At 49.5% G+C, this 27,214-nt stretch overlaps 10 protein-coding genes across 10 annotated transcripts; 6 read left to right on the forward strand and 4 right to left on the reverse strand.

The window, feature by feature from the left end:
- Positions 1-86: 86 nt before the first annotated feature.
- BJX67DRAFT_390125 (uncharacterized protein) lies at positions 87-1,238 on the forward strand (the record flags this gene model as incomplete). The annotated part of the gene is made up of 1 exon (XM_071034592.1): positions 87-1,238. The coding sequence occupies one exon, from the start codon at positions 87-89 to the stop codon at positions 1,236-1,238; it is 1,152 nt and encodes a 383-aa protein (XP_070883273.1).
- A 948-nt stretch (positions 1,239-2,186) lies between these two features.
- On the forward strand, positions 2,187-4,277 carry BJX67DRAFT_373998 (uncharacterized protein; the record flags this gene model as incomplete). The annotated part of the gene is made up of 6 exons (XM_071031481.1): positions 2,187-2,311; positions 2,392-2,488; positions 2,551-2,554; positions 2,678-3,118; positions 3,191-3,730; positions 3,805-4,277. The coding sequence occupies 6 exons, from the start codon at positions 2,187-2,189 to the stop codon at positions 4,275-4,277; spliced, it is 1,680 nt and encodes a 559-aa protein (XP_070883274.1).
- Positions 4,278-5,815: 1,538 nt separating this feature from the next.
- On the reverse strand, positions 5,816-6,784 carry BJX67DRAFT_383956 (FAD-binding oxidoreductase; the record flags this gene model as incomplete). The annotated part of the gene is made up of 1 exon (XM_071033570.1): positions 5,816-6,784. The coding sequence occupies one exon, from the start codon at positions 6,782-6,784 to the stop codon at positions 5,816-5,818; it is 969 nt and encodes a 322-aa protein (XP_070883275.1).
- A 774-nt stretch (positions 6,785-7,558) lies between these two features.
- BJX67DRAFT_383957 (uncharacterized protein) lies at positions 7,559-8,319 on the forward strand (the record flags this gene model as incomplete). The annotated part of the gene is made up of 2 exons (XM_071033571.1): positions 7,559-7,716; positions 7,860-8,319. 2 exons carry the CDS (start codon positions 7,559-7,561, stop codon positions 8,317-8,319), a joined length of 618 nt encoding a protein of 205 aa, XP_070883276.1.
- Positions 8,320-9,982: 1,663 nt separating this feature from the next.
- On the forward strand, positions 9,983-10,769 carry BJX67DRAFT_361719 (uncharacterized protein). The gene has a single exon (XM_071029911.1). The coding sequence runs from the start codon at positions 10,148-10,150 to the stop codon at positions 10,664-10,666; it is 519 nt and encodes a 172-aa protein (XP_070883277.1). The 5' UTR covers positions 9,983-10,147; the 3' UTR covers positions 10,667-10,769.
- A 199-nt stretch (positions 10,770-10,968) lies between these two features.
- BJX67DRAFT_383959 (uncharacterized protein) lies at positions 10,969-11,460 on the reverse strand (the record flags this gene model as incomplete). Its single annotated transcript, XM_071033572.1, has 1 exon — positions 10,969-11,460. One exon carries the CDS (start codon positions 11,458-11,460, stop codon positions 10,969-10,971), a length of 492 nt encoding a protein of 163 aa, XP_070883278.1.
- Positions 11,461-11,866: 406 nt separating this feature from the next.
- BJX67DRAFT_361720 (uncharacterized protein) lies at positions 11,867-12,771 on the forward strand. Its single transcript, XM_071029912.1, has one exon. It carries the CDS (start codon positions 12,273-12,275, stop codon positions 12,732-12,734), a length of 462 nt encoding a protein of 153 aa, XP_070883279.1. The 5' UTR covers positions 11,867-12,272; the 3' UTR covers positions 12,735-12,771.
- A 3,074-nt stretch (positions 12,772-15,845) lies between these two features.
- Positions 15,846-16,912, reverse strand: BJX67DRAFT_361722 (uncharacterized protein). Its single transcript, XM_071029913.1, has 3 exons — positions 16,670-16,912; positions 16,332-16,613; positions 15,846-16,259 (listed from the first exon to the last, which is right to left on the reverse strand). The coding sequence occupies exons 1-3, from the start codon at positions 16,821-16,823 to the stop codon at positions 16,102-16,104; spliced, it is 594 nt and encodes a 197-aa protein (XP_070883280.1). The 5' UTR covers positions 16,824-16,912; the 3' UTR covers positions 15,846-16,101.
- Positions 16,913-18,712: 1,800 nt separating this feature from the next.
- On the reverse strand, positions 18,713-21,463 carry BJX67DRAFT_361726 (transcription factor domain-containing protein). The gene is made up of 8 exons (XM_071029914.1): positions 21,400-21,463; positions 21,318-21,341; positions 21,174-21,265; positions 20,645-21,075; positions 20,308-20,591; positions 19,763-20,248; positions 19,492-19,709; positions 18,713-19,423 (listed from the first exon to the last, which is right to left on the reverse strand). Exons 1-8 carry the CDS (start codon positions 21,430-21,432, stop codon positions 19,198-19,200), a joined length of 1,794 nt encoding a protein of 597 aa, XP_070883281.1. The 5' UTR covers positions 21,433-21,463; the 3' UTR covers positions 18,713-19,197.
- Positions 21,464-21,617: 154 nt separating this feature from the next.
- On the forward strand, positions 21,618-26,734 carry BJX67DRAFT_390134 (ABC transporter ATP-binding protein). The gene is made up of 11 exons (XM_071034593.1): positions 21,618-22,129; positions 22,212-22,292; positions 22,348-22,463; positions 22,518-22,572; positions 22,641-23,242; positions 23,292-23,895; positions 23,951-24,521; positions 24,573-24,745; positions 24,813-25,342; positions 25,396-26,374; positions 26,442-26,734. The coding sequence occupies exons 1-11, from the start codon at positions 21,956-21,958 to the stop codon at positions 26,466-26,468; spliced, it is 3,912 nt and encodes a 1,303-aa protein (XP_070883282.1). The 5' UTR covers positions 21,618-21,955; the 3' UTR covers positions 26,469-26,734.
- The last annotated feature ends 480 nt before the right edge of the window (positions 26,735-27,214 follow it).

The following is a 27,214-nucleotide window of genomic DNA, read 5'->3' on the forward strand; positions in this document are numbered from 1 at the left end:
ACGCGCATCCTGACTCCCCAGAATATCATCCACCGAAGAAGTCCTCATCGCACTGCAATAATATCCCTCGTTGCATAGCCGATGAAATGGTGTACACTCCGGAGCCTACGAGCCGCTCTCTGCATCTACTTCTATCGTTCCCGTTGGAAGTCCTGCACATGATCTTCGACTATGTGTTGCTGGACACACCTGTTCAAAAAACGCTATCATGCAGCGTCATTTCCCTCAGCCAAGTGATCCACTGCACAAAAGGCATTCGCGGTGCCTGCATTGTCTGGGGGAATGCTGTTCGCTTACTTGTGTTCAAAGACAAGTCCTTGCGACATGGATGTCTCCTTGGGATTAGACGTCTCTTGACTGCAAAGGAGACAAAGACCTTTCCCATGTTACGAGACTGCATGGTCACCCTGTGCCATCCGTACAACCTCCATGGAATTCAAACTCTTCAGCTGGAGCTCGCGGGAACCACACATTCCCTCGAATACGTCTGCGCCGTGGAGTGCGAGGTAGATGATCCGATGGATATGATGCTTGGCAAAGTTCAAAACATGGGCTATGGAAACCACGCTGAGGAATTCGTCGGTACATTTGTTGAAGAATGCCTGGCAGCCGGGTTGAAAATCGCCGACAGTCATGGCAAGCGCCCAAATGGCGGGGACCATAGTGATAGCCAGCGGCTGGAGAGCTCTGGCCTACGCGCAATGAAGCAATTCTTCTTCAAAGAGGTCCTTGCCCTCTGGTACTATAATGCTCAGCTTGTGCGCCAGATTTTGGGAAGATTCCCAAATCTCGAGTATGCCGTGCTCCCGGATCTCCTTCACGTCCCTCTTCTGGCAAAGCCGAAGTATTTCTTCCCCCAGTGCGAGGACGACTCTCCCTTCGCACCCGTCAGTTTGTCTCCTCCTCAGATGCTGCAGAATCTCGGCATTGTCTATAAAGAAGGTGGTCGAAGCTATTCTGACATCATGTCATCAATGAAAGTTGTGAATGTGTCTTCCATGCATTATCCCGCAGTGCTGGGTTTGTTTCCCGAACGTTTTCACCGTCTGCATTCGGGATTTAGACCATTTCTGATTTTCAATCGGTGGAGCACCCAGCGCGGCGAGCGCGATTTTGGCGTAGAGGTTCTACATATGCTCAAAGCTCAGATGAAGGCCGCGCTTGCAGATATTCCAGACAGACGGAAGCCTACGCTGTTTACCGTTGGAGAGCTGAAGGATGCTCTGGAGGATGCGTGATGAGGTTTGCCTCGGCTACACTGCTGTCTTCCGTTAGTGAATGATGTGCACCGTCAAGGCAATCACCCATCCTGGTGAGACGTTCTCCCAAGGCCTGCTCATGCGGTCTGTCACGCTTTAATGCGTCGCCAGACGCTGCAAAGATCTATGGGAGGGAACCGAGTTTCATGCCTGGCTCTAAAATTGCAGGCATCCCCAGGAAGCTGTTAAAGGCCGCTCTCATGGATTTGTTCAAGGAGAGGTTCTGAAATCGCCTTGTTTTGTTGCTAGAGCGGCGGTGTCACCCCGGATGCCTCATCCCCAGGCACCTGACACCGATGGCCTACCGACGTGACCCCCACGGCTCGATGAGTCGGTGAAGTTGCTGCAGATGGCTGCCCCGTGCTGAAGACTCCGAGGCCAAGACTCATTGCTATTGGCCAGAGTGGCATGGCCATACTAGTGGTTGTCGAGCTGCCTGACTGCATGGGGTAGCGTTCAAAGTCTATAAGGATTGCCTTAATCTCCCATGTGATCTAGCGCTTTAAGCAAATTGTTCTGTTCTCCGGTGATGCGGTTTAGACCCCACGTGCTGCTCCACCTGCTCTCACCTGCTCACCACTGCTCGCTGCTTGCAGGGTTCCACCTTCCTGCTATGCACCCCGCCAGCGCGGGCGTGCGTTCATGCATCAACCGGGCTTTGATGATGCAATATGCAACCCGCATCACTCAAATCCAGTAATGCCTCCGTTGCTGATCAGGCTGTTTTCCTTGGTGGCGAATAAGTACCCCTCAATGGCTAAAGGCCGTCGTCAACACTCTAAGATATAAGTGCTCGATCAATCCCTTTCGCTGATGATTTGAACATCGATATCAAGTTTCTTGCAAGACTGATTCAATCACAACTTGTGACCTATATAGCTATCCTGTATCCCCAACTCCATAGTCTACTCTTCTATCCTGCTTGGCATGGATGTTCCGCAAAGCTGCACTGTGCTGGTCATTGGAGGAGGCCCCGCTGGTTCATATGCAGCAGCAGCTTTGGCTCGCGAGGGGATCGAGACGGTATTACTTGAAGCAGATAAATTTCCCAGGTTAGTGATCACAATGGGCTTTCTGGGATCCCAATCTTACTCTAGGTTTCCCTCTGGTGGGCTTATTTCACGTATGTCAGGTATCATATCGGCGAAAGCACTCTTCCCTCCCTGCGCCACTTCTTCAAGTTCATAGACTTTTACCATACCTTCGATGCTCATGGATTCTACCACAAGGTACTTAATTAAACTTGTGTTTCCTCTTGAATTGTGAATTAATAAGCTAACACCACCCATAGAACGGTGCAGTTTTCCGACTCGTTCAAGCTCAACCCGATGCCTGCAAGTCTATTCCTGCTCCTCCTTCCCCATTATTCACACCTCTCCTGTATGTATATTTGAATAAATAAGCTAATATCTGTCAAGACACCGACTTTCTTGAGGCAGGCGGTCCTGATGCATATGCCTGGAACTTAATCCGATCCGAATCCGACGACCTGCTCTTCAGACATGCCGGGACTTGTGGCGCCCACATTTTTGACGAAACCAAAGTCGACGCAATCCAATTTGAGCCAAACACTAATGAAATGAAGCCAGATTCGAATGGAAATAGTAACGGGGTATTGAATCCCGGCCGACCCGTGTCTGTCACCTGGGTGCGCAAAGACGGCACTTCCGGATCCATCACCTTGAAGTACCTGGTGGATGCTAGTGGAAGGCATGGCATACTGAGCACGAAATACCTGAAGAACCGGAAGTTCAACGACAACTTCAAGAATGTTGCTAACTGGGCTTACTGGAAGACTGACAAATTATATGGTCCTGGGACGCACATGGAAGGTTCACCGTACTTTGAGGCATTGGACGGTGAGTTTGTGAAAGAACCCATTTCCACTTCTACGCTTAGATGCCGGCCCTTTTTACTAAGGAAAAAAACAGACGCTAGCGGCTGGGCTTGGTTCATGCCACTACACGATGGCACTCGCTCCGTGGGAATTGTTCAAGACCAAAAAATGGCGACTGAAAAGAAGCGAGAGCTGGGAAGTCTCTCAACCTTGGACTTCTACAAGCAATGCCTCGAAATGGCACCCAGGACTAAGGAACTCCTCTCGGAAGCAGAGGTAGTTACCGATGTCAAATCAGCCTCGGACTGGTCCTATACCGCGTCAACTTATCACTTACCCAATGCACGCATCTGCGGAGACGCCGGCTGTTTCATTGACCCCTTGTTCTCCTCAGGTGTCCATCTCGCCGTGACAGGCGGTCTCTCAGCGGCAGTTACCATTGCAGCCTCGATCAGGGGCGACTGTGATGAGCAGACGGCGGGCTCGTGGCACTCCAAGAAGACGGTTGAGAGCTATACTCGATTCTTCTTGGCGGTTAGCAGTGCTACAAAGCAAATTCGTGAACAGCATGAGCCTATTATCCAGGACATGGATGAGGAAGGGTTCCAAAGAGCCTTTGATCTTCTTCGACCTAGTACGAACTTTTCGAACAACCATACCCCAGTTCCAGTTCCAGTTCTTGATTTAACCAGATTTTTGTTGTTTTAGTTATTCAAGGTACCGTCGATACCGATACCACGGGCAAATTGTCCAAGTCCGAAATCTCCAAGGTACTCGAATTCTGCTTCAGGGCATTCACATATGTCCCTCCAGAACAGAAAGACGCACTGTTCGAGAAACTCAAGAAACTTGGCATTGAATCCGGACAAAACGACGCGACAGCGGCAAAGGCACTCGACAATATACAAAAACATCTTACAGTAGACGAGCTGCAGGTGCTAGAGACACTACGAAGTAGGCGTATGATTCGTGAAGACCCTTTCGAGATGGATAGCTTCACGCTCGACACTATCGACGGACTGGCGCCAAACTTAGTACGCGGTAAACTGGGCGTCGTTAAATCTAAGCAGGCCAATGTTGATAGGGCTCACTTCTATTCGCCGCGATTTTTGGATGGTAAGTGTCCGGGGATTAGGGAGGGAAGCGTTTATCTGCCCACGTCGAAGGTCCAACTTGGTTGATTAATCCGTCAAATAAATATCTGCACTCCAGTTTCAAGCAGTTGCAATTCATGTACAAAACACTTGCCTGTTTTATTTCGGTATACTATTTCCAAATGTTCAAGTTTGCTCCCTTTGGTCTAAGTTAACAGTGTCCATCTATATAGGAGGCAAAGACGTTAGAATTGATATAAAGTTCCTGCTAGAAATCAGACCCAGCTATGCTCTCCTGGGAGCTATGCGGAATATGACAGCTATATAGACTAGTCCGAACAGGCCTTGTTACTACACAGAGCTTTATTGGCATTACAAGCAGTAAAACTTAGGTGACATCTAAGATTCAAGAGATGCAATGTTGGCGACTGGGGGATTATAGAAACTTGGGAAGTTTAAGGCTTCCCTGGAAACCACGGACGCACTGACATGAGTGCAGGCCAAAGGCTGCGCGTGTTGGCATTCTGCGAGGTAGTTAAGTAGGGAGTCCTCTACAAGTTACTTTTCTAGAATTCAATTCCTTTTATAAGTTACTATTCCATTTATAAATTACTATTCTAGAGTTATTATTTCCCCTACAAGTTATTTTTTTTATAAGTTACTATTCTAAAGTTACTATTCCCAAGTTCTATTTTTTATAGGTTTTTTTCTTCAGTTTATATTTTATAACTTGTCCTTTTCTAAACTTGCTAAACTAATTATATTATATTAGGTATTAGCTATTTAGCTATAAGATCTAACCACCAAGGACTTCATGACACCAGGGGAGGTGTTGGGGGCGTACGCAGCTGCGGAGAAGATGTATGCGGTGTTGGACTTTTGGGGCACGGAGACGAGTGCTTTTAGGGCTTATCGGGGGGTCTTTGGAGGTTTTGGATGAGGCGTGGCTGAGGGTTGAGCAGGAGTAGGAAAGGGGATATTGGGTCCACCAATGGTGTCTGATGACTGATACTTTTTTCTGTGCAGGAACAAGAACACCGGCTGATCAAACACATGTAGTGTCATTATTATTATTGGGATAGGGGCACTTCGTCCACGGGGCAAGCGCCGCTGTTCGCGTAAGCCGAATGTATGAGAAGAGCACAACCCTCCACTCTATCGCGCACCATCCAGTTACAGAACAAGAAGGAGCAACTACCCACCTGGCACCTGGCAGGCCACGGTCGCACCTTTTGTTCCAAGCCCGAAATTTGCGATACAAGCAAAGGGAAGGAACGATACAGCGTCATTCCCGTCTCAGTGCGCTCCCTCCCTGTTCAGTTGACGAGAGCCGTTAGGGTAGGAAGGAACGACCGCAAGCGTATTTATACTTGTGTCCTCAAATCACAAGACGGCCCTTGAGTCTATACATGTACGGAGATCTAAGCACTAAAGATACGAAACCGCATTCTGAAACACATTCCCCGGACGCAACCGTGCCTTGACCCCTTCCAAAAAGGACAGATGCTCCCCATAGACACTCGCGTGGTCTAACTTGTCCTCCGCCAGAAATGAGACGTACAAGGCTTCCAGGATATCTCCCTGCCCTGTAGCCTTGAGCGCATCGCAAAATTCCTTACCCCAGGTTAATGCACCCTCGAGCTTCGCCGTGTCCGAACTGTAGGACAGATCTCAATGACAAAGTGCGGATCCTGCGCGTGGAAGACAGAATCCTTCCCTATTCCTGCCCCTTGCCGAGTCGCGGAGGGGGTCCCCCCCCGCAACTCATGGATATCAAAAAGCACATGCGGATCATCCGGGAACCGTCTGTTCCCCGTAAACTCCCCAATAACACCCGCAACCTCATCCGTGATCTGCCTAAGGTTGATTGTCCACATGCGGCCCAGCATGTTCTGCGCAAAAAGCTTTGATTGCTCGTCTAGCCAGGCCAGCCGGGTTGCTTGTGTGACAGTCTGCGACATAACGGGGGCGAGGGCGCAGATCTTTTCGATCCATTCTTCACCGGTGGCGGTATCTTCGTTGGCCCACATGAACAGGGCACCGAGGACGGGGGTTGGGAAGTTGGGGACGATCTGGTGCAGGTAGAGCGGCGCGGGTAATCCATTGGGCGCGTTGCCGAGAGCGCGATACCCGTCTTCAAATTTGCGAACGACACCCGGTAAATCACTGGAATCGAAGACGATTATCCCCGCGAGAATACTGCTCAGCTTATAAACTCTTACCGTAAGATCAAGTATAACCCCAAACGCACCCCCCGCACCGCGAATCCCCTGGAGCAAGTCACTCCCTGCGTCTGCTGTAACGATTTCGCCAGACACCGTGACAACCCGCGCAGAAACGATCTGGTCAACACCCAACCCGAACCTCGAGGCATACGCTCCATACCCGCCATACATGGCCCACCTGACATACCCCACGGATGCAATCAATCCAACTGGTGTTATAAAACCCTGTCCCTGGAGTGTACTAACGACATCGCGGATGAGCGCGCCGCCAGCGACCGTCGCCGTTCCAGCGTCTTCATCGAGCGTGACGGTACTCAGGAGCCGCAGATCCACGACAACAGTATCGGGTTTCGTGGAGCGCCCGTGCATATCGTGCCCTCCCGCGCAGAGGGTGAAGTCTATTTTGTTTGTGGACAGGAAGGAGATTGTTTTTGCGAGAGAGGATTCCGTTGAGGGGCGGAGGATCGCGAGGGGGATTTTTCGGGGTGCGTGTAGATTGTGCGGAGCTTGTCGAAGTCCGGGGAGGATGGGGGGATGTAGTGGACATTAGGGGTTTGAGATGTGAATTGGGAGAGCGTTTTTAGGGTTGGATTAATGCTTTGGTCTGCCATTTTGAGTGTACATGCCGTATGCCAACGGAGTTGTATTGGACGATTCTTCGGGAAGGTCTCAACCAAAGATTAAAACTGCGACAAAAATTGCTAAAGCGTAGGCCAGCAATGGTCCTGCCGGGGCTGCAGCTCGTTTATATATGTGATACACCGATAATGGTTCCCCTTATCATTCCACCCGGCGATATGGAGCGTCAGTCTGCGTGGCTTGCGAGGGGATTCTCCTGGTCCACAGCTGAGAGAACCAATCATCCAGGACTGAGGGAAAGAAGCAGGAAACCTCGTTGTCTTCCAGCGAACACCGAATCTCGCGTTCCTAATGCAGCAGACCTTCTTACCCGAGACCCAGAAGCGCATCCAAAAAGACCTCCCATAAGTCTTCATCGACCGCCAAAAGACCTGGAGCGGGTATCTCTAAAACTCCAACCCCCAAAACACCTTCGACATCACACCGGAAGAACGCGAAGCCTTCTTCGAGTCCCTATACAAGGATGGGGGCTTCCCCTTCTACTTCTCGGGCTACAGCGACCTGATGACGAGCGAAGAAGCCAACCACGCGGCCTACGATTTCTGGCTGAAGAAGACGCGCGCACGGATTTCTGACCCCGTGAAGGCGAGCATCCTTGCCCCGAGCGAGCGGCCGCGTCCGGCTGCCGCGAAGCGATCGTCGTTTGAGATGGATTACTTTGAGTAGTTTAATCACGAGGATGTGGCGCTTGTTAATCTGCGTGATGTTGGGGAGGGGATTAAAGCTCTGAGGCCCGAGGGGGTTGAATTGGAGGATGGGACGGGTTTCCAGTCGATGTGATTGCGCTTGCGACGGGGTTTGATAGTCTTACGGGGAGTTTGATGTGTATTCCTGGTTTGCAGAATACGGCTGGTGTCATGCTGAAGGAGGAATCGGATAGGGATGGCGCGAATACGTACCTCGGTCTCACTCGTAAGGGGTATCTAAATATGCTCCTCTACTACTCCGTGCATGGACCAGCCGCACTCAGCAATAGCCCCGCATCAATCGAGCTCCAGGCGAGATGGATCGTGGATGCGATTCGAAAGATCGACAAGTCAGGTCTCAGCTACATTGAACCTACAGAGGAGGCGGAAAAGACCTGGACGGAGATAGTCGGTATGATCACCAGCATAACGCTGTTTCCCAAGGTGGACTCGTGGTATATGGGTGCGAATATCCCGGGAAAGAAGGTACAGATGTTGAATTTCCCCGGTGGACTGCTGCTATATGAGCAGATGTGCTGGAAGGTGTTGGAGACTTGGGAGGGGTTTGTTACTGTATAGAATCGTTTTTCTCTTGTGCAGGCTCTGTTGACTTGCTGGTGATGCACGTATGCTCCAAACTTGAATCTGCAGTCTCAACTGGCACGTTCAGCCACGGATCCAGTTGGAGCAGCAATTTATATACATACTTCTAATCCTCAAGTCTCACACAAAATCTAATAGAAAAACGTAAGAAACGAGCGAAAAAAAGGCCCTGAGATAGGCATTGAATTGAAGAGCATGGTACCAAATACATCCTCAAAATACTATGACCGGCACCGTGTACGGAGAGGCCGGTGAACTTCCAGGCTTCCAAACTCGATGTGACACGGTTAGTGACCATGGTAACAGGTACGGACGGGCGAAGTTAGGTCTAATAGCCGTTAGACTCTAGGAGAGTGGGAGCTCAGTCTCCGCTCGTCGAAACCCTAGGCGTTTTTACTGGTGAATTTACTGCAGAGGTAATATAAAGAGTTAGTCTTTACTTTTGAAATGTAACAGGTGGTTGTCGTTGTGGAGATTCCGATAAATCGCAGAAACTGCGACGGATTAGGGCTGGTATTGAGATAAGAAGAGTAACCAACGCGAGGATAGCCTCGACCGACCATTCCATACTGATGGTGACGATTGACAATATCTTAGGACAGTGTTAAACTATATAGGCATACGCAAGACAGCAAAATTGGGAACTCCGGTCTTGTTGTAATCTGGACTTATTCCCAGGACATTCTTTTCCTCAGTATATATGTCCTCCGCTACCTTTGCCCGGTGAGTCTTAAACACGACATACAAGTTGCCGCCGGCAGGCTGATAAGGCAATCTGTATCCTACGCCCAGCCTCGCCTGGGTTGCCGGCGCCCTGGCTTTGCGTCCTCGTATTGGCTATGGTCGCGTGCACCTGGGCGTTGAGACCACCTGCAATATGGTAACCTGTCAAGCTGCCCCTAGCCTGTCCTTCACCCTTTCATGACCTCAGCTAGCTACAGACCTCCTCGAATGCGGCACCTGCCATATCTGTCAGACATCGAATCCCACACTACTTATCTTCACTCCTACTCTGCGTCCTTATAGATTTCATATACACGCTGTTACATAGCATCAAGGGCACAAGTAGAAACCCCCAAGAGCGGCTAGGCCCAAAAGGATAAAGCCGCTTGAGAATACGAGGAAGCCTTTTAAGTTTCGAACGACCCTCACGACTTGAACTCCTCACCAACCCTGCTTCAACCTTAACGCAACCTCCTCCTGAACACCATCGCGCATGCCTCGACATACGTGAAAATGGCCTTTGGCGTCCGGCAAGTAGGGATAATCGTCCTCAGCGACAATTGCTGCTCGCGAGGTGGCTTTGTCAAACAGGTATGTTCCTCCCCAATCCACAATAAATAAACCACTCTACGAACATCCGTCTTACGAATGGTAGTACTGCCTAAACACCTGGCACGACCTCCGCACCTACGGCACAGCCATGTGCTCCTGTGAAGATATCCGCAAGCAAACCATCCTCGACGGCAGACTATACGTTCTCGACTTCCAGGAAGAGTCGCAGTATTTTATCGACGAAGGCTGGTACTTCAATACGCGGATGCGGTACCCGCCGGATGCGTATATCGTGCTGTATGATGTTACCAGTCGGGATTCGTTAGCGTTTGCGGAGAGGGCGTTGGGGGTTTTGGGGGAGGGGGTTAGGGAGCGGGAGAGGGTTGAAAGGGAGAGAGGAATTGAGAGTTTGAGGAAGAGAGCGAGAGATAAGAGTGCTCTTCTTGGCAAGGGACTGCCTGAGGTTACCAGCTTGAAAGGAGATAAGGATGGGAATCCGCGTGGTGGTCTTCTCAAGACACTCGCCTGGATGCGCAGAGTGCAGTGGACGAAGGAGTCCCGGCCATCAAGATTCACCTGCTTCCCCGGCCTCCCCGTGGAGCTCCAACTCGCCATTCTCCGCGCGTGCCTCACATCGCCGGCACCCGTAATCGAGGGTAAACCGCATCTTGCAGGGATTAATATCGCCATCCTCCGCGTGAACAAATTCTTCCACGAAGAGGGAACAAAGATCTATCGGACCGACAACCAGTTTATTGCTAGTCGGTCTATGTACCTTGTCGCTGATAGAACGTGGGTGGGGATTGATGGAAGATCGAGTGCTGTCCCATCGAAGGAAGGGAGGGAGCTTGCGGAGCGGTGTGGCTGTACCTTTCTTGAGTCGTCCTCCAGGAGATATGAGGAGGTGCAGGTGGTTGTTGAGGGCCTCGTGAGAGATCTCGTAGCTCAGAGAGGGAATGACTGGCCTCCCTATGGGCAACCAAGTCCTCTTCCTCGTCCAAAGTCGTTCAGGTCTGTGATCCAGCGGGCGTCGAGGATGTTCAAGTAGGGCTGGCGTCTATGATATTATAAGAGACTGCCCTTAAGTTCGTACTGGGATTAATTGGGCGAAGAGGGAAGATAATAAATTCTGCGTCAGTGTATCTTAACCACGTGTCTAATAGGAAGAGAGAGTCTATTACGATTCATCTTGCTCAAGCTTTGACCCCAAGTTGAGAAACATGAAGATGATGAGTTCCTTATATAATGTGGAGCACATGCATGAAGTAGCATGCATTGTAGTGCTAAATACCGAGCAGTATTTTGCAAGTTCTATTAGAAAGCTCTATATATTGCCCGCTACTCTCCCACTTAGGGATCATTCACCAAATCATCCTCTACCACCCCCGCAAACGCCTTATCCCTGATCCTCGAGAACAGCACATCCACATCCATATACTTGCTCGTTGTCGCGCAAGGGCCGGCAGCAGCCGCAGCGGTCCCAGGGCCCGCCGATGCCTCTTGACGGTTGTACGCTGCATAGACCGCCTCGCTCCTCGAAACTGTATCTCGCCGTGGTGTTTTGAGGAACTCCTCCCAGTCACCAAGCTTAATGCCCAGGTTGGTTAACTGGCCCACTGTCTGTTTGAAGAGAGATTGGAAGATGTCTTGCATGGTGGCCCTGTCGAGCCAGGGGTTTGCGGGTGGTTGGCCGTAGCGCAGAGCGTGCGTGTTGGGTGCGTTGAGTTCGAGGTATTTGAGATTCGGGGGGTGGGATAGAGCTGCGAGGTGCGGGTATGGCTTGGAATGGATGATTAGCTGGCTGCTTTGTAAAATGATATGTGTGTGTGTGTTTATGTTCATGTGTAGGTTGAATTTAGAATTTTATTCTTGAAGCGCAGGTCCAGGCCGAGTCTCTCGACGAGTGGGAACCAGGCCGCCAGCTACTCCGTTTTCCTCGGGGGACAACAGACAGTCTAAACCAGGTTCGAGCCTCAACTGGGGATAGCCTGTTTCCCGGAAGCAAAGGCGCCGCAGGTGGACACCATGAAATATGCGACAAAAGACCGTCATCTTGTAATCTTCCCGAGGAACCTATCAAGTATTCCCAAGAAAGATGTATCAACCTGTGTGCTTGGGCCATCATATACCCGGATCGCGAAGGACTGCAAATCCGGCACACGACTAGTAAACGCTTCGAGAAACACGGAAAAATCGGTATACCCGTCCAGGGCCAGACGCTCCAGCCTAACATGCTCAAGGCACCGCGCCCACGCAGCCTCCTGCCTCGGATCGAAGATGACCCCCCCAGCGAGAGTGTCCGAAGCGAAGCGGGCAGTCTGCTCTCGGCACCAAGGTGGAAGAGCCTCATTGGCGAGTCCGCATCGCGGAGCCAGTCGCTGTGGAGCTGGTGTTTGAGTATAGGGTGTTCGAGATTTGGAAACGAGAGGACGATGTCGCCCATTCCGCTGACGTCTGTCGGGCGGCGCCTGCCCAGGAACCTGGGCCTCATCTCGTGGCCTGGTATGATGCACGTGATGCTGAGGGACTTCATGTTCGGTGTGCCTGCGAGTCCGTCTTGGCCATTAAGATACCGTGGGCGGCCTTCGTAGTAGAATGAGAAAGGTTCCGGACCCTTTCGCTCGAGGATCTCGAACAGGTCTGGTGGGAACGGGATGCCGCGCCACCTGGCAAATGCCAGTTTGTGTTGTAATGCGATGCCTGGCTGGTGCTCACTTGATACTTTTCAACCTGGTCAGATTGGAGATGAGTTTTCCGAGCTGCAGATGAAACTGCCACCCATCCGAGTGGGGGCCACCAGAGACGACCAGGAATCGGACACGGTGGTATATCCTGGTGCCGTTGTTTGTCCCCAAGTATGGATGGTACTTTGTCTTGCTAACCTTGGTAGGGAAAGTAACGCGTACAGTCCTGAAGAGGACAGACGATGCCCGCTCACTCAAATTGCGACATGTCGAATTCAAGGAGCGGAGTGCTGTAGGCGAGTCCCATTGAAGCTTTCACCGAGGATTCTTAGCATGCGTGGGGGCGTGGACGTGGAGAAGGAACTTAAGATTTCAATGATTGCATCCCATATCTCGACCAGGAAAAGCTTGAATGGAGTTTTTCTGTCTTGAGTGACCTTAATATGGAATCGGAAGGAGTCTAGGTCCGTCAGTGTTAGTCAAGAAAAGAAGTTGAAGCCTCAGAGTCAAGGATAATGCCACATCCATACATATCACGTGATTAGGACCAAAACGCTGTTTAGAACAAACACAAAGACCATGGACATGTCAATTGTAGTCTGAAAATAACCAGGGATGCATACGAAACCAAACCAGGCCACATGCATAAATCCCTTATACAGCATTTGGTGGGCGGGTGCATAAGCAAACATCGACGAGAGACTCCAACCTCTCCCCCGCCAGCATAAACACGAGATCGCCGCCGCAGCACCCCTCGAGGCGCGTCCGGGTACGCAGACAGCACCCACAATCCAACGACTCCTATTTCTTATTTCCCATTATTCTCTTCTGCCCAGAGTCGAAATGAGCGAACGGTCCGACGACTCAGATTCAACAGCCTTCGAAGACGAGCTGGCCGACTGCTCCCCGGCGACCCCAACTGGAGACCAACACACACGCACACCAAGGATCATGCAATTGCCCAGATCCCTCTAAATCGTACCGGGCACATTCTCTGATGGAAGGAAAGCCCACAATACGCGCCTTGCGTTAGCCCCGACGACAAACTGCTCGCCGTGGCCATCTCCGACGCGATCCACGTCTACTCGACGCGCACACGGAAACTGGTCGAGATTATCAGTGGAGCACGCGAGCTCACGTCTGAGATCATGCGGTTGCTGTTTGCACCGAGGCCTTCGTGATCTAAGGGGTATATCCTCATCGCGGTGGGCAATCACGTGGGTGTCCTCAAGCTAAGCGAGGAGGGACGATCGGTCCATCCGGGCGGGTATTCCAATGCGAATATTGCGCGGCTGCGTGGTGACCATGTCGAGCGTCTCACGGCGCATCTTGTTGATGCGGATGGGGCTTCAAAGCACCCGCTTTGAAGAAACTGTAGAAGACCGTGACGAGTGCGCTGGGGGAGGCCCTGCGAGCGCATGCCCGTGCTGGTGTCAAGCTGCCAGAAACGGCCAAGGTACAAGGGTAGTTCACTACGCTAAGCCGGGATGGAAGACATCTAGCATGCGTCACATATGATGGTGAGTGTTTCGAAAAGCTGCTCGACCTGCCAGACTCTATGCTTGAAGAGTGCATCTGCGTCCGGGATCTTGAAGCCAGGCGGAAGCGGCACCTGTTGCAGAAGGAAGATGTGGTGGGCTGGCGTGAGTCCGGATTCTACGACACTCGTAGCGTGCGCTATGGATGGTACTGTTCAGTTCTGGGACATGGCGACGAGTGCTTGCGAGCGTGAGACCAAGATTAAGGGCTTGGATCTCTTTGATTCTGAACGGCTCTTTTCGGCTGATTCGGCGTACATTGCCATTAGAGTTGGCCCCAGATATCCCTCTGACGAGTCCAGAGATAAAGGGCCTCAAGGCAATAGCTTCAAGCATCTGTGGTATCTGAAACCGCCAGACGCAAAATGTGCAATCCGTGTTTACGACCTCGCCATAAGGGAAAAGATAGCGACCAGGGACCAGCATCGGGCAATGATCCATTCGTTGGTGTCTGCCTCTAGAGCCCCACGGCAGACACGGAGAAGAAATGGCAGCTCCGTGTCTTCGACCACGACGTCGAAAAGCCCCAGTTCATATGCGTGTTCCGTATCAAGTTCGTTAACCAAGGCCGCAAGTTTTTGTTCACTACGTCTCGCGAAATAGGAGAGGTATGTGACCTGGAGACCCAGGAGAAGCATCGGTACAAGAAGATGCTGCGCAAGAAAAAACGGAAGGAGATTGAACGCAACCCTTACGCTGCGCCGGTGTGGAGGTTTGTCTCGGATAACCTGGTTGTTTGTTCCAAAGATGGTGGTTTTCTTATTTCCCTTGACGAAGACAAGACGTTAAGGTTCTAGAATTTCAAGGAGGGGACTCTGGATCAGTCTCCGCTATCCGATAAGCGGGTGATAGGACTGGATTCTCTGGCTATAGACAAGATATGAGCTTTTCTTTTGACATTTCTGGTTATTTTTCTTGCGTTTTTTGTCCCTTCTGGCGGTCTCCATTGAGGCCAACCAGGCTCATGTACTGCCCAAACATCGACATAGCCTTATTTTAACAGTTCTATGGTAAACTCGAGCGTTCTTATACTGTATCTTTCGGTTCCATCTTCGACAGCGCGAAAAAAGATCTGCCACGGCATCGCGAATGCTCATCTAACGAAAGACTCATAGGTCATGCGGATGCCCTGTCAGAGACCACAGAGACCCTCCGGCAAATATCTTATTGAATGACTGTCCTCACCACAGAGAGCCCCGCTATATGATATATTGTTGGAACTGTCACATCTTAGAAAAAACTTTTCCACCTACATTCAGACTTAAAGTAAGTGGTCGACTTTGGCCGCGGCAGCCCATCTCGGCTGAACCTTCCACCACCGTACCTAGTAGTAATGACGAATAACCCCTGAATGAAGTTATCCCTGTGAAGACGCAAGATTGGCCGAGCAGAGATCCTTATTTCCAAGACACGATGACACTCGACCATTCGTGTGGTGTTTGATGACATCTGCCCCCACAGACAACCTGCCCGTATGCGATGTCTGTGAGGACGGTGATATGGTCCACGTAGGAAAATAGGTAATCATCCAGGCGGGGCTGTTGCAAAGGGTTCTAAATTTGGAGAAAATTACCCGTGCCGGGCTAGCATCCGTAGTAAATTTTAGGCAGGGTTGGATGTCAATCGTGCCTCTTTATGTGGTCGGTGTTGCTTCGTACATGGAAGGTACGGCCTTGCTTTTGCTCTAAAGGAAGCTTTGGCAGGCGCATGCACCTGCCAACACATCACGGATTTCGTACACTTTGTGGACAGGCTGCTCTGATGTTCAGATCAGCATTCAACTCTATAGCGACAAATGAAGATATCCTTTTATCATATTAGTATTCCGGTCTTGGCCGTGCTTTCAACCTGTTGAGGGGCGTTTTATCCGGTACTGGGATTTCCTCTCCATTCCACACTTCCAGGAAGATTCAAAGGAGTAAAAATCATGGCAAGGAACTCAATAAATATCCGCAATATATTGAGGGAGAACAACAAATATTCGTATTTAAAATACAATATTAGACCGGCTTTCCAACATAGACCCCTACTAACAATGGATTCCAGCCATGAATTACACATTAAAGGCTCTCGACAACAAACGTGCCCAAACGCCATGCATACAAGTAAAGTCGAGCGAGTCGAAGCTAAAGCCAGGGAAAAGGAAGAATACACCAATGCCTAAAGATTAAGAGGAATAGAAAAGAGACAGCAAAATAGCACTTCCAAGTGAGGGGTATGGACCTGGATGCCCAATCCATGGTGAAATATTCTTCGCGTTATCAAGTACGGACACAAGAGCCAGAGACCTGAGTCTGGGGAGGGCCAACATCAATTGTCTGCGCACCACTGACAACCGTATTGCTACCGTCGATGCCGTTGAATGTGCACGCCGCACCATCGGTGCTCGAAGCGATGTGTGAGATGCTAAGTGGGTTGCCTAGTAATGATTATTCTTAGCATGTATTCAAGACAGAACGCGTGCTCCATAATAGATAACGGTGCTACATACCAATCGATGTGGTAGCTCCATTAAGCGGGAATGACTGGGTAAACTGCGCGTTCGCGGCTCCAATAAAGGTAATCAGCACTTGACTCCCGGTCGGATCAGGCTGGACTAGAGGAGGCGGAGGGGTCGACGCGACGTGGCAAGAACCCTGAATCTGAGTCTGGGGAGGACCAACATCAGCAGTTGCAGCCCCGGTTACGGTCGTGGTTCCATGGTCAACGCCTGTAAAAGTACAAGTGATGCCAGGGGAGTTGGAGGCAATATGAGAAATGCTCAACGGGTTTGCTGTCTTTGGTCAGCACAATTCGACACATAATAATATTTTGTCCTGTTTGACTTACTGATCTGGACGATTGACCCGTCTGTGGGGAAGCCTTGGGTAAATTGAGCATCACCAGCACCAATGAAGGTAATCTGGGCTGTGTTCTGCCGTATTGCGAGGCCCAACGAACAAGGGAGAACGGCGATAATGGGGGCCACTGATGCAAGTCTCATAATGAAGTCTGTAGGAGGTAGAGTTGGGAAAGTACCAGGCAGATGTTAAAGATACTGATGGATGTAAAATGGTACTTGGTGGGAGTTGCAGGGTCTTTTATCGGTCTCCTCCCTCCATACGACAGGGACTGGGAACTATACAGCCCTCTCTATTTTTAGGAGAAAACTATGAATCAAGAATCTTAACAATTTTATTTGACTATCCTACTTTGCTCGAGGCTGTGTTTTCCTTCCCCAGCTCTACGGAACTACTATTAGCAGGTCTAGTTCGTGGTATGATATCACGACTACCACAACACGAGATGAACCCATGGATATCGCAATCGAAACCCAGACTATACATCCAACGCAACGAATCGAATTTGCTTCCATTAAGGCAGACTCTTTTTAACCTATGATGAAGCGGATAAAAATAACTGATTCATAGTTTCTTGGAACCTGCTGCACGAGGTCCATTGCGTGGGGTGACTGAATTCCCACCCAATCCTAGTAGCAATAGAACGGATTGGCTCGCGAGAGCTACTGAATACCTATGCCACAGCAAACCCTGTAGCTTATATTGGAAGAGAAGGTATTAGATTCCGCTAGTCCATTAGCGCCTCTAAAGACTATTCAAGTAACTAATTATGGTAACAGCCCTGGGTTGCCAGCCAGCATACCTCTCATTACTTTAATTCTAGATTCTGTTAGGTACAACTGAACAAGGTCTGTGGCTTAAATAGTTTCTCTAAGAAAAGCTCAGAGTGGGCAACCCTTTGCGACTGATGGGAATAGCTTTCATGTCTCACTCAAGGAACGTGAACCTTTGCCACCTTTCTTGGGAGAACGATGTTGTACACGACCAACAGCTCATGGCCTACCGCATGGCATATAGCTTGTAGAGATGCAGAAAGAGCGTTATTTGACCGCGGGAAAGAGGTGGCAAGAGCAGGTTCATTGAACTGCGAGATATGACCAAGATAACCCGTTGTAGAATGATCAAATCGATTGGATAATATGATCCGACATCAAAATAAGGATCGTCGGGGCTCGGAACAGGCGGAGGAAGGCGCTATTTGACGTTGATAATTGGATGGCGGCCCCCGGGCTGTTGCCAGCAGCGCGTTTGAACAGGATCAGCGACATTTGGGGGCGATATCAATCAAGATATTGAGATATTAGTGTAGCAGACCAATTTGCTGCCTTTTAGAACGCTTTTGAAGCCGTACAGGCGATTTGTGGGCGGCCGGTTGAGAGTGGCAGTAAAATCACTGCGTGACGCGTACTCGTCGGTCACCTCGACACGCAACACATCTACCGCCATATCGACCACGGCTTCCTCCACGACAAGCTGCAGAATCGACCGCCTGCATTCTCCCGAGAGACACGATTCCCCTTACTGGTGGTATCACTAGTCGGGCCACAACATGGGCGCATGCTTTATGCCTGCATGGACAAAGACATTATGTCCATTCGACAGTCTAGATTATACAGCTTCGAGAAGAAAGATAAGGGGATTCTGGATCTTTTTACGCGCTGGCTGTTGAGCACCCCGATCGCGGAGTGAGATATTTGACTGTTGTTTGACTGTTGCTGGTACTCTAATGATATTAATGATAAACTCCAGTGCACAATCCTACTCCTAAAAGTATCTCCCAGAATCCAACAGGGATACCAACAACACCACGCATCTATTTCACCAAGCAACAGCACCCCCATTAACCCTACCCCCAGCAGTTAGCGGGTGTGAGGCTCAACGCCTATGTAATAGTAATCAATGTATTAAATTAAAAAGAACAAGAGTTTCAGGTCGCGCTTGCGCAGCCCTCTCTTCTTTCGGAACCCCGAATTCGAACTTCCTGATGGTGATAAAATAGAGACCTTATGATATTCTTTTGGAGTTTACGGCTACTAAATATTAGATTCATTATGGGCGTGAAAGTTTAATTGGTTACTTGTGGGATCTAGGGGATTTTGTAGCACAGGTAACGTAATTCCTGACCAAACAGTTAACCCAACCAAGTAGTTAGTTGCCTTGATTTTTAACGCGCTCGCATTAAGGAGCTCGTAAAGGCCCTATCACGGGTAGACCAACATACTAATTATAGCTAGAGGATATGATGGCTATAATAAGGACAACGTGGCGATGGCTGATTCGGAAATACCAAACCCTTTTCGCTCGAGTGGAATATCACCATTTGGTCATCTTTCATATTTCCCATCTGAAGTTGGCAAAAATGGGAAGTCACAAGATTTAAGTGACTTCATGTCTTCTCCTGCAAGGCCGTAGCCTAGGAGGATGAAAATTATAGGCTTTCAGTCAATCGATTGATCTTCTAAGACCATGAGGTGTAGTAAAGTGATATTAATGTAGCGGCAGCGGAGAGTAATAGTATTAGGCCCTTTGGGTGCTCACTTGTTGACAGGCCACGATTATCGTTGTCAATATAACCTTAACTGGTCTGAGCTCGACTCGCTCCTCAGCTGTCTTCTCGACAAACTCATGGACCCAGGCTACTAAGGTGTGATCACCTTCAGTATGAGTTCCATCCTGATCTCCATTGAAATTTACGCACAGCATCACCACGGGGATAATTAGGTGCAGCAGCATGCCAACAAGACTTGGAGAGCAGCCCTTTTGATTAGTACGAGGAATCTCAACATACTACAACTTGATTGGATAACACACCTGGGACCCCAATACTTGTGTAATGTTGAGCCAATTAGGGACTGAACCGTCTGAAGACACTTCCTAGCAATATCCACAGCGTGATCTGATAGGGGAGAACTGCCCTCATTGCACTTCTTAGCTTGATACAAGACGATGAGCATCTTGGAACTGTTGAAAAGGATATCCAGACAGAACCACGCATCAAGTTGGTTCATTGTCGTGCTCAGGAGCTCCTCCTTTTGGTGAGTTAGGCCATAATTGAACGATTGACATGGAGGAGACAACATACCGCATTCCAGTCCGATGAAATCGACCGCACTTCTGCAATAAGACCGTCAAGTGCCGTGTCAAATTCTGTCAGATCAAGACTGGTTTCAGACTCCGCCAGGTTCAGGTATTTCATTACAACCAGAGCGAGACGTAACGATGCCAAAAAATGGATCTGAATAAAGCGCGTTGACGCATCTCCCACGCCATCGATGGTTAGGTCTGGGAAATTTACCGCCCATGAGCCTTGAGGAATGAGAGTGGGCTTGCCAAATGACAAGCGGAAAAGACAGTCTGCCCTCACTAGGTGCCAAAATTCGAATCGCTTTCGATTCTTAGCAACCTCTGTCTTCAGCTCAATGGGCTTGGGGGTTGGTAAACTCTCCCCAGGAGCGTTTTCCTGATTCCCATCAATGAAGAAATATCCCAAAGTTCTAGCAATCGTACAGGCACGGCCGAGCATGTGCCAAGAAAGTTCGATATTAAAGCTTTCCATCGCCAACGATGTCTTGCATGATGTGTTCAGTTTTCTCACTCCATCAATATTCCAGGTTTAGATTTACATACCATAAACGTTGCCGTACATAAGTCGGCGGGACTATTTTGAACTTTGCCGAGCCAGGTCTCTGCCAGTGACATGGATTTGTGATAAAGGTGTTGTAGAAGTCTGCTTTTTCCGGGGTAGTTATCAGAATCTAACAGAAGCCCATGGCGAAGAGTAGTATAGTAAATTATTTGGCACGCGCTGTCAAGTTGAACATGAGGCATTTCCAGTAAGTCGGGGATTGACATCATGAACTGCCTATCAAAGGGAAGTTGATACCCCCAAAAATGATAGGTTTCATAATATTCTGCCCTGTAGTGTTAGAAGGAGGAGATGGTGACGGATTGGAGGAGAGCATACGATGCAGCCACTTTTTGGCCGTTTCTTTCGGAATTAAAGGAGGAGATGTCGCTAACTCGGCCTCCGCTACGTCTTCCAGGCGTTCAATCTCCGCCAAGGCGAGCTCCATCGCTTTCGCAAATCTCTCGTTCTCAAAAAACAGAGATTGTACATTTCTCAAGTGGATAAAACAACTAGCGAAAAGCAGTTGTCCATGTCTTGGCTTCTTGGGCCCGTTCAACGCCCTTCGAGTCACTGCTCGTGTGGTTGGGGAACTGGACCTGCTGCCACCTCCTCGATCGACGTCTGTTAACCGAGGCTCACCAGACAATAATGACGGCAAGCGAGGCGAATCTAGGCGGCTCGGTATACCTGAGTTCGGCCGAACGTGGTCCTCCAGGCGTTCCAGCCGCTGGAGAAAGTCAGAGATTGTGGCTTTTTGGTCGGCCTGCCTGAGACAGCACCTATTCAGTTAGTAACGGACGTACAAGCCTCGTCGTAGGCTGAAGCGGATCCAAGACAAAAGGAGAAATGAAAGCTTCACCAGCACCTTTTGATTCGAGGCTTGCGTGGCAAGTATCTACACTCTGCGCTAGCAACATCACATTTGTCGCATGGCGGCCCAGCTCTATTGCATCGAATCTGACTTTTGTTATAAATTAAGCCCTCAAGAATATGGTATTATTTCTCGTACCTTTTTTGATTGGCAGCGCGTGCACTAAAATTAGTCCTTAGCTTTACTGCTCTTGAACTGACAAGATATGGATTCTACCCACCGATATGCGCTTCTCTGCGTGTGCAGGACCCATCACTGGTCTTTGTTTTCACTTAGAAGCCAACTGGAGAGTTGCAAAGTCCGAAATGGCGGACAGAACGAAGATCGCTTTTAACCCCGGCCGGGGTTTTGTAATTTTCCGGATGTCCGGGGCTAGGCTGTCCCGTCCCCACATCGAGCCCCTACAGCTCGTCATATCAAACCTTTAACTATGGTTTGGTTGGGTTACATGATACGAGGAGGCCAGGAACGCCACGGCAGACACTCCCTTCCCATGGCTGACACGAAGCTTGCTGCAGGGTCTGATATCAACTAGGCATCTCAATTTAATTTCTTTGCCTAGTTAGTGAAAGAAGGGCAAGTGCCAAGCAGGCTTGTTGTCGGGCTTGCGGGATTACAATATTTGCGAGAGACCGAACTCACTGACAGAGAAAATTAAAAGGGGCCATGATTGCACCCGTTGTGGATGCAGATTATTTCCGGGGCGAGTAACTGGGGCTGGCAGGCTGCAGCAACTCACTTCATACTTATCAAGATTTCCCAGAACATACTCAGCAATGGTCATGGAGGCCGTATCACATCCAGCACCTGGCTCGAAGGCGCCGGAACAAGCGCCGCTGGGTGTTGACCGGAATCTATCACTGGAGAATCCCGACCCGAGTAAGGATGAGGCAAGTCAGGTTGCGAAATCTGTAGAGGATCCGAAAGCTGCATTCTTCGCGAGTTATATGGTATTGTTCCCCAGTCTTTGATTTCGTCCCCCTTCTCCTTCCGCGACTTTGTGGAAAGCTTACTTTTACCAATCTTACTTAGAGAATTCTTGCATATGGCGCACATAATTACGGCTGGCTTCTGATGATCGTGGGACTTGGGTGTGCCATGGGTTCTGGAACAGTAAAGTTTCCAATTGCTTAGCCATGTTGGTGCCTGCTTCTGACAACCCTACTAGGCCCTTCCGTTGATGAACATTGTTTTTGGGAACCTTGTGGGGGACTTTAACGGATACTTCATTCCTGGATCCGATGTTACAGAAGACAAGTTCAAATCTGCAGTCAGCAGAAATAGGTAGGTCTGGCGGTATCCTTGTATAGTACTTGCCCCAGCTAACCTGTCGCCCAGTCTTTTTATTGTGTATCTGTTCATTGGCAAGTTCGTGCTAACCTATGTCTCTATGGTGAATCAACCGTCATATGTCTTCATACCCCGAATTTAATGTTTTTACTCACCCACTATGGCAACTAGTTTTCTTTTCGCCTGATTAGCCTCAAAGCTTCTTCTGCATTGCGACTTCAATATATGCAGGCACTGTTTGATCAACCAGTGAGCAAATTGGACGAGATATCCGTAGGCAGTGTTATCAACGCCATCACAAGCGCCTCCAATACAATACAGCAGAGTGTCTCCGATCGTCTCGTCATGTTATTCCAGGCTATCGCACTTCTTATCTCGGCATATACAATAGCCTTCCGATACTCCTGGGCAATGACTCTGGTAGTGAGCTCCGCAATCTTATTTGTTGTCATCGGCTTCAGCGCAACAGTCCCGATTCTTGTCAAAGGCCAACAGAGCGTCGACCTGGCTGATGAGGAACATGCATCAATTGCCGCTGATGTTTTCGGCTCTATTCGCACCGTGTTATCTCTTGGTGCCGAGGCTCCGCTTTCGCAACGGTACGATGAATGGGTCGAAGAGGCTCGAAAACGGGGGACAAAGATGGCGTTGGTGACTGGCGTTCATCTTGCGATGATATTCTTTGCCATGTTCTCAAGTTTCGCCCTTGCGTTCTGGTTCGGATTGAAGCTTTATCGTGAGGGCACCATACCCAGTGTGAACACTGTCATCGTGTAAGGCCTCTATTTTTGGACAGCAAACATCTTGACTAACAGGGTCCAGCGTTTTCTTCTCCGTTCTGGTCGTCGTGACTATCCTCGGAAATATTGCAGGACCCTTGATGACAATTACCAAAGCTGTTAGTACCTCTGGCACATTCTTCCGAGTCATTGACTCTGAAAGGACGCCATCATGGGGACTCAAAGAGCCAGAGGTGTCCGGAAACTGCGATATCATCTTCGAGAACGTGACGTTCGCCTATCCTTCTCGGCCGGAGGTGCCCGTCTTGAAATCCTTCAATGCGCGTTTTCAACGGTCCAAGAAAACGGCGTTGGTTGGACCTTCAGGATCCGGAAAGAGTACTATCGTCGCGATGCTTGAGAGGTGGTATCAGCTGCAGGACTCATTGGACGATAAACCGGGCCTGGCGGGGAGTATAAAAGTCGACAATCACCATATCAACGACCTGGATATGAAGTGGTGGAGAACACAGATTGGTTTGGTTCAACAAGAACCATTTGTGTTTAATGATACAATCTACAACAACGTCTCCTTCGGGCTGATTGGATCTCGGTGGGAAAACGAGTCAGAAGAGGTCAAGAAAGATCTGGTTGTTAAAGCGTGCAAAGAAGCCTTTGTTGATGAATTCGTGCAACGGCTGCCGTTGGTATGCCGGCCAAGCTTGTCTGATGTCTTTCATCGTACTAATGGCAAATAAATAGGGCTATTCAACCATTGTTGGTGAAGGCGGCATTACGCTGAGTGGTGGTCAACGCCAGCGGCTTGCAATTGCACGAGGAATAGTCAGCCAACCTCCCATTTTGATTTTAGACGAAGCAACAAGCTCAATCGATGTCCACGGGGAGAAGATTGTCCAAGCAGCTCTGGACCGTGTTTCAAAGGATCGGACGACAATCATGATCGCGCATAGGCTGTCGACAGTTCGGAAAGCAGACCACATCATCGTGATCAAAGATGGAACGAAGGTTGAAGAGGGAACCCACGAAGACCTTCTCGCAAAGGGCACTGTATATCATGCCCTCGTCCATGCCCAACAGCTGCAGCCGCTGTCAGAAATGACTGATACTATGACCGAAGATGCGTTACACTCGCATCTCGATGACCCTTTGGTCACGGTCCAAAGCGACGAAAATATAAAAGCCGATGCTCCGACTGAAGTTACAAAATCAAAAGAGATGGGCGTTTTCCGGAGTATCGGTGTCTTAGGATATGAACAACGGGCCTATTGGCTGCTTTTTGTTGTTGTCCTCCTTGCGGCCGCCGGTGCTGGATGTAAGATCCCTGCCAGATCCGAGTGCAAAAGTACGCATGCTAATCCTCTAGCTGCATTTGCAATCCAAAGTTACCTCTTCGCACAATTGATCGAGGTGTTCCAGTTCACTGGCCAGAGACTTGTAGATGCCGCCAACTTCTGGTCACTGATGTTCTTCGTCCTGGCACTCTGTGTGGCAGTTTTTTACCTCACGCTAGGGTACTGTTCTGTCCTCATCTCATACGTACGTTTTTTATTGCACACCCTCCAATTCCAGGTAGCGGTAGCTAGTGTCAACTAATCACCAGCAGTTTATTATGGCATTCTATCGCAAGGACTACTTCCAAAGCATTCTGCGACAGCCAATTCCCTTCTTTGACCAGGAAAACAACGCCTCAGGGAGCTTGGTCGGACGGCTATCCAGCGACCTCAAACAACTCCAAGAACTCTTTGGACCGAACAGCGTCTTCCCCTTAGTGTCGATATTCACCGTCCTCGGCTGTGCCATTATTTCGTTCTCTTTCGGCTGGAAACTTGCTTCAGTTGCTCTCTTTGCGGCACTACCGTTCATTTTCTTCGCCGCCTATATGCGTATCCGATATGAGCTCCAATTTGAGGAAATGAATGCCAATGTGTACGCTGAGAGTTCAAAATTTGCTGCCGAAGCCATCCGTGCTTTCCGTACTGTTAGCGCTCTGACGATGGAAGATTATATCCTATCCAGGTATTCCACTCTACTGGCAGAGCAGCGACAGAAAGCCCTGCACAAGGCGTGGTATGCGACTCTGGTATTCTCGTTTTCGGACAGTGTTGACTTGTGTGCAATGGCGCTCACGTTCTGGTAAGTGGTTTGCCTTTGAAACCGCATGCTTTGAATACTAATGCCTATCTTAGGTACGGTGGTCAGCTCCTAGCGTCCAAAGAGTACAAATTGGTGGATTTCTTTGTTGTATACATTGCTATCATTCAAGGAGGACAGGTAGCAGGCCAATTCTTCAGCTTTGGGCCAAATATTGCGCAGGCAAAGGCGTCTGTCAACCGCATATTCCAGGCACGAGCTCTATCCCGGGAACCGGCAACGACTGTTTCCAAGAATCCCTTGGGAGATGCGCAAAGGCTTCGTACTGAAGCAGGTATCCAATTTCGGAGCGTTTCATTCCAATACCCGGCTCGTCCTGCACCAGTATTTAATAACCTCAACCTCAAAATTGAAAGTGGGCAGTTTGTCGCCTTTGTCGGACCCTCTGGCTGTGGGAAATCCACCATCATATCCTTACTTGAACGATTCTACGAACCCACTCAGGGCACTATCCTACTTGGCGACGAACCCATCGATTCAATTGAACTATCAAACTACCGCAGCAGCATTTCTCTTGTCCCGCAAGAGCCAAAGGTATTCAATGGCACTATACGGGAAAACCTCCTCCTTGGCATCACGTCAACAGACAACGCCTCTCTTGAAGAGCGCATGATCCAAGCGTGCAAAGACGCCGAAATCCACTCCTTCATCACATCCTTACCAGAAGGATATTCGACCAAGCTTGGAACCAACGCACAAACCTCCATTAGCGGCGGCCAAAAGCAACGGCTCTGCATCGCCCGCGCTCTCGTCCGAAACCCACGACTTCTCCTTTTGGATGAAGCAACCTCGAGTCTAGACTCACAGTCGGAAAAACTAGTGCAGCACGCTATGGATCGACTAGCTGAGAAGCGCGAGCTGACGATTATTGCCATTGCGCATCGGCTTGCTACTATTCAGAAAGCCGATGTTATCTTTGTTTTTGGGGAGAGTACCCATGGAGCTGGGTCCAAGATACTGGAAACAGGAACGCATGATGCGCTGCTGAGGAATCACGGGCCTTATTGGCAGATGGTGAGTGCCTTCTTCACGACCCCGCTACGTGCAAGGTTGTCGATTTTTTTCACTGATAGCAGAGCAGTGCCAGGCACAGGCCTTAGATCAGTAGTTGGATTACTTGTGCCTCTCTGGGTAGTGTATGGAGCCTTTCTTCCTCCCAAATTACCGGTTGATTAACTAGTCTCCAGCGTATGTATCTGGTCTCCTTCAGACGAAGTACTCTTATAATAGGGCCGATAGGCTTGCATCAATTTCCGAGCAATACGTGTGGACTGGGAGAGTGGAAACGAGGATTAGATAAGGATTGAAAATATGAAGAAAAATAAGGAAGGGAGTAATAATTAGCTAGAGTTGACAGCTTTCATGAGAGATCGCACCATTCATGTTCTGATTCCTTTCCCAAATATCTGGTAGAAAGGATCTATTTGTGAGTGGAAACTATTCAAAATAAGAATTTCTGGAAGCCTAGCCCCACCTTCGCCGCTGAACTTTCGCCATCACACCTTTTACATGCGCAATGACCACAATTCTGCCGTGAACCATGGATCCGCCCCTGAGAGGAGTCCACCAGTGGATAACTCCCAGGATTTTCGATGCCTAAGGCAGAAAGAGCTCACGTCAGCTGAATTAGTAATCTGATCTAATCTAATCAATCACAGAACCCGCGCCGTGAGTTCCGTTCTGTTTGTGCCGCATATGGTGTCCCAACAGGGCCGTCACTGCAGGCTCTTCGAATCAAGTCTGCTGCTAGATGCAAGACGACACTGCTGAATTACGACGTCAGTTGGACAGAGAAATAAAGGCAAGGGAAGCGGCAGAACAAGGCCAGGACGAGGAGAGACGCGACTGAGTCGA

This window comes from Aspergillus lucknowensis (genome assembly GCF_044049455.1).
Source record: "Aspergillus lucknowensis strain CBS 449.75 chromosome Unknown BJX67scaffold_42, whole genome shotgun sequence".
Taxonomy (NCBI): Eukaryota; Fungi; Ascomycota; class Eurotiomycetes; order Eurotiales; family Aspergillaceae; genus Aspergillus; species Aspergillus lucknowensis.

Excerpts from the sequence above, each read along its gene's own strand:
- BJX67DRAFT_361719 (XM_071029911.1), top strand. The coding sequence starts at position 10,148 with ATGCGCAGAGTGCAGTGGACGAAGGAGTCCCGGCCATCAAGATTCACC.
- BJX67DRAFT_361720 (XM_071029912.1), top strand. The coding sequence starts at position 12,273 with ATGCCGCGCCACCTGGCAAATGCCAGTTTGTGTTGTAATGCGATGCCT.
- BJX67DRAFT_361722 (XM_071029913.1), bottom strand. The coding sequence starts at position 16,823 with ATGAGACTTGCATCAGTGGCCCCCATTATCGCCGTTCTCCCTTGTTCG. Across the intron at positions 16,614-16,669 it reads CGGGTCAATCGTCCAGATCA|CAAACCCGTTGAGCATTTCT; the intron begins GTAAGTCAAACA and ends GACCAAAGACAG. Across the intron at positions 16,260-16,331 it reads TGGAGCTACCACATCGATTG|GCAACCCACTTAGCATCTCA; the intron begins GTATGTAGCACC and ends AATCATTACTAG.
- BJX67DRAFT_361726 (XM_071029914.1), bottom strand. The coding sequence starts at position 21,432 with ATGGGTCCTGCACACGCAGAGAAGCGCATATCG. Across the intron at positions 20,592-20,644 it reads GGCCAAAAAGTGGCTGCATC|AATATTATGAAACCTATCAT; the intron begins GTATGCTCTCCT and ends ACTACAGGGCAG. Across the intron at positions 19,424-19,491 it reads CACAAGTATTGGGGTCCCAG|TCTTGTTGGCATGCTGCTGC; the intron begins GTGTGTTATCCA and ends CTGCTCTCCAAG.
- BJX67DRAFT_390134 (XM_071034593.1), top strand. The coding sequence starts at position 21,956 with ATGGTCATGGAGGCCGTATCACATCCAGCACCTGGCTCGAAGGCGCCG. Across the intron at positions 24,746-24,812 it reads GTTCTGTCCTCATCTCATAC|TTTATTATGGCATTCTATCG; the intron begins GTACGTTTTTTA and ends AATCACCAGCAG. Across the intron at positions 26,375-26,441 it reads ACGGGCCTTATTGGCAGATG|TGCCAGGCACAGGCCTTAGA; the intron begins GTGAGTGCCTTC and ends ATAGCAGAGCAG.